At 50.0% G+C, this 11,467-nt stretch overlaps 1 protein-coding gene across 1 annotated transcript in view; it reads left to right on the top strand.

The window, feature by feature from the left end:
• TRABD2B (TraB domain containing 2B) overlaps positions 1-11,467 on the top strand; it is a 377,495-nt gene that overhangs the window by 365,253 nt on the left and 775 nt on the right. Inside the window, exon 6 of the mRNA XM_006839734.1 lies at positions 2,237-2,503. Within this exon, the coding sequence (XP_006839797.1) occupies positions 2,237-2,503 (267 nt within the window). The remainder of the gene's footprint in view (positions 1-2,236; positions 2,504-11,467) is intronic.

The raw sequence follows: 11,467 nt of genomic DNA, 5'->3' as shown, positions 1-11,467 counted from the left end.
GGGCTGGTCGTCTTGCCCCAGGCTAGTTCCCTCCCCACTTGGACACTCCCTGGCCTGTGGACTCCTTCTCTGTCTCTTGAGTTAACCTGACAGAACTGCTCCAGTGAGCCCAGCACAGTTTGTGTTAGCCCAGGGGCAGGTGTGTGTTTGAGGGGTGAGGATCCAAAGTATCCTTGGTGACAAAACATTTCTCAGAGCTCCCTCTCCCCTCCCTCCCCTTCTTACAGCCCTGAGGACCTTCACCTTGAAGCTCATTGTGTCTGTCCAGGGTAGGGATGTTGGCTGGCTAGCCTTGCTTACTCAGCTCCTATTCATCTGAGAGCCTAGGCATTGGAAGAAGGGTCCCCTACTCTCTCCCCTTGGGCCTGCTAGGAAGGCTCTCAGCCTAAGTCTCCAAGTGCATGCTGAAACCCTGCCTGAGAGCAGGCGGGTGAGGGGGGCTGGGGAGGCCAAGGAGGCTTCAACCATAAAAGCCATCCTTGGCCACAGGTGCTTCCTGGATCGATCTTTTTGTCTGTTTTGAATTATCTCCCCAGCAGCTGTGGCGTCTCCCGGCAGCCAGGACCCCGGGAATGGGGGTTGCTGTGGGGGCTGGGGTGAACATGGGCTGCACTGATGGCCTTTTTTCCTTCAAGGAGAAAAGCGCCCCACCCGTGGCCCAGCGTGGGTGTCCAATGGAAAGGCCAGCTGTGTGCTGTCTTGGGTGCCAGTCTTACCTTGCCAACCACCTGCCCAGACACAATTCCTGAAACCATTCCCAACCTCATTCCAGAGCCAGATGTCCCCAGAAGGAGAGCCGTTTGAGCCACAGAGATAAACGAATCAAAGGGAGAAGAGCAGACAGAAGTCCCTAGGTTTAGGTGCTCTGGTATGCAATGTGTCTTCCAGAAACACATCATCACCACTTCAGTGCCTAACTTAGAGTCAGGGACATTCATGAAAGAGTGCCAGGCACCATGTTAAGATTTTGTGTCATGCATTCTCATGACAACCCTCTGAAGTGAAGACTTCATTACGCAGCAAACTGCTGCCTGAGATGATGAAGTCACTTGCCCTTAGCCACACAGGCTGAACTTTCAGAGTGGGAATATGAGCCCACATTACAGCTCCAGCTCTGCCTAATAGTTTAGTCTCAAATCTGCTTAACCCTGCCTACCTCCCTGAAAATTAAAACAAAAAACTCAGTGCCATCGAGTCTTTTTCACCTCATAGCATGCCTATAGGACATGTCAGAGTGGCTCTTTAGGATTTCCAAGACTTTAAATCTTTATAAGAGCAGACAGCTTAGCCCAGAGTGCCCCCAATGCACTGAAAATATGCTAGTAGATATGTGCTGAACATTAACAGGTGGTTGGACGAATCACACAAGCAAAAACATTAATAACTATCATTACAAAAAACATTTTAGCTGCCAACTATTTGCCAGGCAGTAGTTGCTTTACATGTGTTACCCTTACAACACTTCTATGAAGTAGATGCTGTAACATCCCCATTTGACAGAGCTGGAGACTGAGGCATAGAGAAGGTAGGTAATTTGCTAGAGTCCCTCAACTGAATTTACAGAATGAATGAGCCTCTGACCAAAATTAGACCTTGCCCTGAGACCTGCCCATGGCACGCCCCCTCACCTTCTCCTATGAGTCACCTACCAGCTCCTGACCAGCACCCTTCACCCCAACTCTTGTCTCTCTCTTCCACAGTTACCGTTGTCTAGGACTCTCCATGTTTGAGTCTGTCTCCCAGGTTGGAACTAAACTCTTGTCTGCTGTGGTCACTGCATAGGCTTTGTCTGTCTGTGTTGATCACTACTGAGTCCCAATTCTGGAAAAACGTCTAGTACCAGATTGTTGTTGTGAAGTGCCGTTGAGTCAGCTCCAATTCATAGCAACCTTGTATAGAATTTCCAAAGAGTGACTGGTGGGTTTGAACCACCAACCTGTGGTTAGCAGTTCGGTGCTTATCCTACAGCACCACACCAGGAGTCGGTCCAGTGCCGGATAATTGTTCCATAAATATTCATTGATTAGTCAATTGATTGATCCAATTGATGAAATGAATGAATGAGCCAAAGCTCCACCTCTCAATATAGAAAATAGTGTGTTTGCCCACGTTCGTCCCGCTGGGCCCAGTGGGTACCCTGGCATATGTGTCCCTCCCAGGGTAACCTTCCTGATGAATTGCATTCCCTGCCACACATGAACGACATACACAACCCCATGCTGTTGCCCCTTTCCAGCCCTGCTGCCCGGAGCCCAGCGCCCCCTCCCGAGGGGACCTCAGAAAGCCCAGTCCCAGCGACCCCAGCTGCCGCCATCCCCGAGGTGCCCTCAGCAACCCCCACTGCGCAGCCTGAGGAGGAGGATCCGGCCCTGTCCCCACACCTCCTGCTCCCTGACAGCCTCAGTCAGCTGGAGGAGTTTGGGCGGCAGAAGAAATGGCACAAGAGACAGAACAAACAGCGACCCCGGCAGTTCAATGACCTCTGGGTTCGAATCGAGAACAGGTGAGCTGGGAGGGGCAGGTGTGCCCAGCTTCTGCCCAGAGAGCTGGGTCTCTGACTCTGCGTCAGCCTACCCTAGGCCCACCCATGCGGAGCATACTGCAGAAGTGCTCTAAGTTCCATTCGTATCTGAGCAGACGTTTCAGGTCTGGTTTTTCCTCATTCACAAAGGACTGCCAGATTTACCATCAAGGTTTATAGAGCATGACCTGGCTTTTCCATTTGTATTCTCAAATCAAGATCCAGTATCATTTTCTCCAGGTGAGGGTATAGAGACCTGATCAGGTGATGTGGGCAGATGTCTGCTTTGCAGTTAGCTTTCTAGGATGCACTGCATGTGCACACTGGAGGTCCATTTGTCCCATGAAACAAGTAGAAAATGGAGCCAGTGGCCAGATCAAAAAGAAATAAGCTCCTGGATCCTGGAAGGTCTGGGTGGCAGACATTCTGGCAGGGAGGCTGCAGAGGAGATGCCACTTTGGAGAGAAGCAGGACAGCTGATAGTTGATGTCTGCATTGGCAATATCTCTGGAGTACATGGGGTTATCTGGTAAACCTTGTTGGAAATGAGCAGACACAGAATATATCTCCATTCTCTTCACCCTGCGCCACCACCCCTCAGTCTGTCTTCACCAAAGCTTGGACTTTAACCACAAGCTCATCTTCCAACCTCAGCCTGTAGTCTCAGGTCCAGACAGTCTCCCTAAACTTCACTTTCCAGCAAGAATCTCTATGTATGGTATACAGTATTTCTTAAAAATCCAGGAGAGGACCATCAGCAAAGTGGCAGAGATTCCTCTCCCCTGCAATCTACTTAGCCTGGATATCTTGCTCCCAGAGGTGCCTTGGGAGTCCCAAAGTATTCCATCTGGACATTAAAAATTATCTCCCAGGCTTTCCTCATCATCCCTAAAAAGAATCATCTTGGATGCTTGTTAAATAAAATTCCCAGACCTCTTCTCAAACCTCAGGAATCTGAATCTACAGAGGAGGGGTCTGGGAAGTCCAATGTTGAATGGGCTCCTGGCCCAACTCTGTACTTAGAGATGGTGAGCCAAGGCTCAGAGAGGGTGAGGGGCTGGTCCACAGTCATGGAGGGAATCGAGCTGAATCCTGCTCTTACCACTTTATGATTCTCACTTAGCTAGGTCTCTGAGCCATCAACCAAAGAGTAAATTGAGTCCAGTCCACTATCTTAAAGTGGAGGAAGGTGGAAAACATCTGAAAGATTCTCAGCCCAATAAGAGCTAGGCCCATTTTTCCTTTGGGCATTTGTTTCAAAGCGCCTGGCTTGGGTTATCGGGAAACGTAGTTCAGCAGAGCAAGAGCTTGCTGACCCTGCGTGCTTAAGGCAGAGGCACTCCCGCAGTTAGATTCCCACACCCAGCATCGGCTGCCCCCTTCAAGCCCAGAGTGAGGGCATGCATAGCATTACAGTGGACTTGCAGGCTGCTAGGGAGGCTCAGGCAGATGAAGGCACTGGCAGCCCATAAAGAGTTCTAATTAGGCCATTCATTCCTGACCCTGATCAACCCTCTGAGGTGACCAGGAGACCCGGCAAGTGGTAGAGCCAGCCTATGGGGTGACAGGAATTTACGTTGTCAGTTCCAGCAACTGGCCCACAGTCCTAACTAACCATGTCTGAAAGGCAAATTCTCAGCAAATGGCTCCAAACAATTTCCTTTTCACAATGCACAGCTCTGAGGCACACAGTCTGGTTTTAGCAGAAGAAAATTGTTTTTCTTTGGCAAGTGGGAGCCCCTTCTCGGTCCCAACAGGTAAATTGTGGTTGGATCATTTTCTTCCATCTGGTTGGGATGGAGAAGAAACTTTCCACCAACAGGTAACCTATTTGTTTAAAGATTCTTGCTGTTTCTTGAGAAGCAAGCCCTGAGTCTGTCCCTCAGAGGCCCAGGTGCAGGGCACAGCTTATGTAGCTCCTAGGGGAGTCCCACCCCACTAAGACCCCTAAGCACCAAATCCATTGAGAGAGAGCATAGGAGAGTTCTCAGAAGGAGATGGAGGCCCTGTTGTGGCCCTTCTAACAAAATCATCTTCCTTAGATAATTTCCATTAGAGCTTTCATTCCACCTGGTGCATTCCATTTCCAACCCCTGGATCCCCCTGCCTAAGTCCCAGTGGATCATCCTCCCCTCTTAGCACCTCCGCCCCTCATCCATCTTCCACCTGTGATCCTAAAGGCCTCCACACTAGTCCTCTCACACTGCCCCTCCTCAGTGCTCCCCACACCACCAGTTGGAATTCAGAGCCATCCTGGCTACAGGCTGCTCCCTTGGCAGGCCATGCCCTCTGGCCCCCACACCTTTCACCATGCTACTCTTTCTTCCAGGGCCAGGGTGGGAATGAACATCGGTGTCAGGCCCTCCATTCATTGTTCCCTGTCTCATCGAGAATCCTGAGCAGTAGGCCTCTTTCACCAGTGATGAAAATAAGGCTCAGTGTGGTTAAGTAACTGGTCTAAGACCACAAAGAGAGTAAGGTGTGGAGGTAAAACCCAAATCCAGTTCTAATGCCAAGGGGCACACTCATGCATCACCACGTGAAAGTCCCTTCTGTCCTCACCTGGCCAGCATCTCCCCTGGAATATCTGTTGAGGTCTCCCTCCCTCTAACCAGAGTTGTCTGCTGTTGCCCTCCACCTTTCCTCTCTCCCAGGTTGTCAATGCCCCTTCTCACAATACCACAGCCCCTGAGGGTGCCCCCATCCTGATATGGTCACCGGGGTAGTAATTCCTCCTGGAGTTCCTAGGCTGGGAGCCCTGGGGACCCTAGGTGGGTGGAACTTCTCTGAGTCACCTGAGGCCTGGCTGAGGGGGTGTTGACTGCACATGTGACTACGTGAACAAGGGAGGGAACCCGAGGGTGGAGGCTGCAAGCTGCTTGGCCAGGACACCACCTGGAGCAGGTTGGCCTCCCCTCGCCCCTCATTACCCGAGATGTAAACACACCAGAGGAAGTTTGGAGAAGCAGCAGCCCATGGCAAGATGATTTATGGGGACCCAAGGAGAGGGCTGAGCAGTGTCCACAGATGGCCGAGCAGCAGTAGTGGCAGGGCACTCCTTGGGAGCCCCCACATCTGAGAGCCTGAGAGGGGCCATCCCCATATCTGCTGTGTGCTGGCATTGCCTGATATGGTTTGTGACCTGTGACAATCCAGCAGTCTCTCAGTGTGTGCAATTTAGGGGCTTGCGTGGCCCTGAAGGTCCCACCAGCTCTGTTCTCAGCATCCACAGTTGGTGGAGGGGATACCAGGACAAGCATGCAGCAGAGTAGCTGGGCCACCAGAACTGGAATGACAGGCATGATGGGATAGGTGTAGAGGAGAGAGTACTTTCAACTGTGGCATGGCCTGAAGCAAGATGCAGGCATCACTCAGCTGTGATCAACACAGAGCTTTGGTGGGGCTGCCACATAGGGACCAGGGAGGCAGGAGCCTTGTACCAGAGGGTGTGTTGCCCTTCTGAGCCTCAATGGGTGTCATGGAGGCTGCCAAGCCATGCTTTCCAGCTCTGGTCTGTTATGGAGCAACTGGAAAATATCTCGAGACCATCTGCTGTCTGCCTACGAAAGCATGCAGTCCGTGCAGACTGGAACCAACAAGGCCGATTGGAGAGGGAGTTTCCCCCCCAGAGAAGACTGTATGGGCCCTCAGAACTAGGAAGTTGAGCTACAGGCAAATCCATCACCTAGATCGCTGCCTAGATCGGATCCTGCTTGGTCCAGAGAGGCTGGGGCTCAGATTTCAATCACAGTCTGTTCACACTGAGAGTTCTACCCTGAGCAGAAGACTCATTCACCCAAGCCCCAAGCCCGCTCTCCTCTATGTCTCCTAGAACCCTCTGAGGAGGTTGCCCAGGGCAGAGCCCACCAACCCTTTGTACAAAAGAGCATCCAAAAGTTAGTGGAAAAATTGAATTGAAAAAATAACAGAATTTTTCCATGAACTTTTTGAAGTACCCTCATATCATCAAGAAAGCCAAGAGCCCCAGACTTGCCAAATCTAGTGCTGAGAACTGCCCCCGCGCCTGGGAGCCCTCCAGCGGGGGTCTCAGGGGACTGACTGATAGCTTGATAAGGTCTCAGGCTTCAGCTCTGCTTTGCTGTGCCTTCTGCCTTGGGCTCCTGCTGCGAGAAGACGTTTTCAAGTCCAGAGGTCTGTATCTGTTCTTCACTGTTCACGTGACGCCTTTGAGGTCTAAAGGACAGGACATGCCCATAGCCATCCAGCAAACCAGGAACACAGTGCAAGCCAGACCTGGGGTTTCTACCTTCCATCAGGCCCCTTCCCGACTCGAGGGTCCTGGTGACTCAGAGTAGACTCGGCTCCTTGGTGCCAGCCATCTGTGGAGCCTGGGAATGCGAAGTGTTTGGTTTGGCTTCGAGGCTACTTTGCCATGAGACAATTTTCCCCAGCGTGAGCCTGGGAGGAGGTGGGGGGATCTAGACTAGGGGGAGGAGGCTTGTGAGAAGAGTGGGCCAGGGAGGCAGTTGGGGGGCATTTGAGGGGCTTTTCTTTGCTCCCAGCTCTGCTCATTTCCCTGGGACTCCTTCCAAGCAATAAAAACCCTGCTTGGGCTCAAGCTCCAAGGGAGAGTTTTCATCTTTGGTTTTCAAAGTGTGAAAGAAAATGCCTTCGGGCGCCTTGCATAACATAGTTTTCATAATTCCTAGCCAGGTCTTTCCTTCAGAGGGTGAGCACTGGCGGAGCCGGTCTGGGGCCCAGTTCTGGGCACTTTGAGGGGTGTACAGACCTCCTGTCCCAGCTGGCTCTACAAGCCTCCAAGCCTCCAAGGCTGAAAGGATGAGGCAAGGGCTCTGGAGGAATCTTTATGGACTTTTTCTGTTGTGTGTGTGGGTTTCGTTTTAATTAGAAAAGAAAGGAAGGGAAGAGGTGAGGTAAAGGCTCCTGCTGGGCATAGGCATTGATTCCCTGCAGGGGATGAGGCCACAGGAGGCTCCTCCTCAGACCTTGGCAAGCGTCTGCCCACAGGTTTGCCATGTCTCAGCAAGAAGCACCCAGCTTCCCTGGTGAGTTCTTCATCGCTTAGTTAGGAAGAGCAACTCTGCCTGGGAGCCTATCCTGGTTCCCGCTGCAGTTCGGTGAAAAAGATTTTAATCTGCTTCAAACTCAGATTCCTCATCTTGGAGACAGGAATAGTAGTGGTTTCTACATTCCAGCACTGTTGGGAGGATGAATGAGATGCTATGGATATAGCCCTGGAGTTCAGTGTCTGCTGATCCCTCAGTGGCTGTTCCTAGTGTACAGGGGTCTGAGTATTCCCAGGCTCTCCAGATGATTGGCACCAAAGTGTCAAGTCTGCTCTGAGCCAACAGGACCCGTCAAGTGGGGGAGAGTTCTTGGTGGGAGGCATAAGGTCTAGGTGTCCTATGTTCCTGACCAATGCTCCGTTAATGGAGAACATTATTATATTAACAGCATTAGATTTTATTGGTTTTTATTAAAGACAAATATGGAATTATTGATCATGATGATGAAAAATAGCCAACGCCATAGTTTGGTGTTGTAGTACTTCCTGTGTGCCAAACACTGCTCTAAGCATGTTGCACATAGAAGCATGAAAACCTCAGCATCCCTAGCACATAGATAACTATGGCTCATTGTGGAGCCCTGATGGTTTAGTGGGCTAGGTGTTGGACTGTTAGCCATAAGGTCAGAGGTTCAAACCTGACAGACACTCCATAGGAAAAGGATGAGACTATCTGCTTCCATAAAAATTTATATTCTTGGAAACACTAAGAAACAGTTCTTCTTTGCCCAACAGGATCGCCATGGGTTGGAATGGACTCGATGACAGTAGTTTATGACACAGTGTAATTGATGAGTATTGTACAGGGGTGTGTGGAGCCTTAACTCTCCCCAGTAGCACTGGAGGACAAATCATCAGGGCCTCCATGGACGGTCACATTGAGTCAGATCTTCAGAGGTGTCTGGGAAAATGGCAGCAAGATATCAGGTATGGCTGGAAAGGGTAGTGTGTGCTAGGGAGAGCCATGAAACCTGAGGTCAGTCAGTGCCAGAGCATGGCAAGTCTCTGGTGGTTTGCAGGACCGAGGATCACAGTACCTCACAACTGTGGTCTCCAAGTTGGAAAGGACCTTCACGTAGGAATGTAGCATGATCTTGTGGTCAGTGTATCTCCAGGAATGCAGGGTAGAGTGGGGCCTCTTCCTTTTCTGAGGTGCATCAGTCCAGCACAGGGCAGGCAAAGGACATTTGGAGTGCCCGTTCCCAGAACACAGGTCCCAGCTGAGCCCACATGGCAGCAGGGGTGGGATTGGTGACCCTGGACTTCCCTCCCACCCAGGCTGTAGCTGAGCCAGGCTGTGGGAGAGGTACCAGATGGAACTGGGCTGTAGGAGAGGCCAGCATGTGGCCACGTGGGCTGGGCTGTGGTGGTGATAAATACAGGAACTCACCATGGACAATCTCTTTGATACCCCATGTGAGTAAAGTTTTAATAAAGGTAATAGAGAAACAGCTGCAAGCATACATTGACAGAGAACTTCCAGAGGTTCAAGCCAGATTCAGAAAAGGCCATGGAATGAGGGATATCATTGCTGACGTCTGACGGATCTTAGCTAAAAGCAGAGAATACCAGAAAGATGTTTACCTGTGCTTTATTGACTGTGCAAAGGCTTTTGATTGTGTGGATCATGACAAGCTATGGACAACATTGTGAAGTATGAGTACTCCTGAACACTTAATGTGCTCATGAGGAATCTGTACATGGACCAAGAGGCAGTTGTTCGAACAGAACATAGGAACACTGAATGATTTAAAATTAAGAAAGGTGTGCAACAGAGTTGTATTCTTTTACCATACTTATTCAACCTGTATACTGAGCAAATAACCTGAGAATCTGGGTTAGATGAAGAAAAATGTGGCATCAGAATTGAAGGAAGACTCATTAACAACCTGCGATATGCAAATGATACAACCTTGCTTGCTGAAAGTGAAGAGAACTTGAAGTATTTACTGATGAAGATCAAAGAGCACAGCCTTCAGTATGGATTGCATCTCAGTGTCAAGAAAACAAAAATCCTCACCACTGGACGAATAAACAACATTCTTATCAACAGAGAAAAGATTGAAGTTGTTAAGGACTTCATTCTTTTTGGCTCAACTATCAACACTCATGGAAGCAGCAATCAAGAAATCAAACAACGTATTAAGGCAAATCTGCTGCACCAAACCTTTTTAAAATGTCAAAGAGCAAAGATGTGTCAACTTGAGGACTAAGGTGCGCCTGACCCAAGCCATGGTATTTTCAATAACCTCATATGCATGTGAAAGCTGGACAGTGAATAAGGAAGGCTGTAGAAGAATTAATTATTTTGAGTTATGGTGTTGGAGGAGAATATTGAAAGTGCCATGGGCTGCCAAAAGAACGAATAGATCCATTTTGGAAGAAGTGAAGCCAGAGTGCTCCTTGGAGGCCAGGACGGCCAACCTTCGTCTCTCATGCTTTGGACATATTGTCAGGAAGGACCATTCGCTTGAGAAAGATATCATGTTTGGTAAGGTGGTGGGTCAGAGAGAAAGAGGAAGACCCCAATGGGATGGATTGGCAAATTGGCAGCATCAATGGGCTCAAACGTAGCAATAATTGTGAGGTTGGCCCAGGACCAGACAGTGTTTCTTTCTGTTGTGCATAGGGTCGATATGAGTTGGTACCAACTCAATGGTACCTATTAACAACAACAACCACCATGGTGATTGTGGCCAGTCATTAGGCCCTTGTGGTCCAACATAAGGAAACATGGGTCCCTAGATGGAGTGGGAGAGGGACTCCCAGGTGAACCCAGAGGTTAGACAGTTTGTGCTGGGAGACACTGCCACTGCAAACACCCATGAAGACAACCCTACCCAATTTCTCCCAGCATATTCCTTAGGCTGATTAGGGAAGGACCAGTTGCTGAGCATGAGAGGGTCTTACCAACTCAGCTGTCAGAGCTTAAATCATCCCCAACCCAGTCATAAACTGCTAGGAACCCCTTCTGTGTCTTGGACTCAGACCCTTCCCCTTGACACAGGCTCAGTTTCTGGCCCTGCTCTGGATACTGGATGGGGGTCCCTCTGAGGGCCCCTGGCCCAGTGTGTCCCTCGGCATACTACCCCTTTGTATATGCTGGGACTGGTGGGTTCTGTGTCTCCATGTCCACCTGTCTGTCACCTGGCCACTCTACTCTTTATGGGGTCCTCACAGCCCAAGCCTTTTCCTCTTGCCACAGGTCTCCTGTCCAACTTCTCCCCAGGTGGCCTGTCTTTGTTATGTCTCTGCCATGGTCTCTGCCACCATCCCTGTGTTGCTCTTGGGCCCTCTCTTTTCATCCATTTCCTATCTGTCTCTTTCCTGGATCCAAGCAAGTAGCTTGCTCCTGAGCTCTGCCTAGTCCCCACTCTCTGCCTCCAACTTTCCAACCCCATCAAGTGCAGGCTCCGTCTGCCAATTCCTTCCTGCTGTTAATCTCTTTTGATTTCTCTGTCTCGTTCTCTGTCTTCCTCTTTCACCCTCCCTCAGTCTTTTTCACATAGGATTTCTAGAGCCAAGAATCTCACCTGTTACCTCTAAAGCTGAATTCCTTTTTTTATAAGTTCATGAGAACTGCACCTTTCACTAAACACCCACTACAGTTATGCAAGTGAGACCAACCTCAGTGTACCTGACCCCTGGAGATGCCACTCCCACCTTCCTGTGACCTAGCCACCAGGTAGCCTCTCTGAATTTCACTTTTCTCATATGTCAAAGGGGAATGAGACCCACTCTGAAGGCTTGAAGTGAGGACCATAGACTCTGTTTGCAAAGTTCTGGACTCATAGTGGACATTCAGAAAACACTAGTCATAATAGTGGTTACGAATCGGGCTGCGAACCTTAAGGTCAGCGGTTCGAAACTACCAGCCGCTCCGCGGGAGAAAGATGAGG

Source organism: Chrysochloris asiatica, unplaced genomic scaffold, assembly GCF_000296735.1.
Source record: "Chrysochloris asiatica unplaced genomic scaffold, ChrAsi1.0 scaffold00026, whole genome shotgun sequence".
In the NCBI taxonomy this organism is placed as follows: Eukaryota; Metazoa; Chordata; class Mammalia; order Afrosoricida; family Chrysochloridae; genus Chrysochloris; species Chrysochloris asiatica.
Note: the sequence above shows the minus strand (reverse complement) of the source record. Positions and strands in the feature narration are given on the sequence as shown.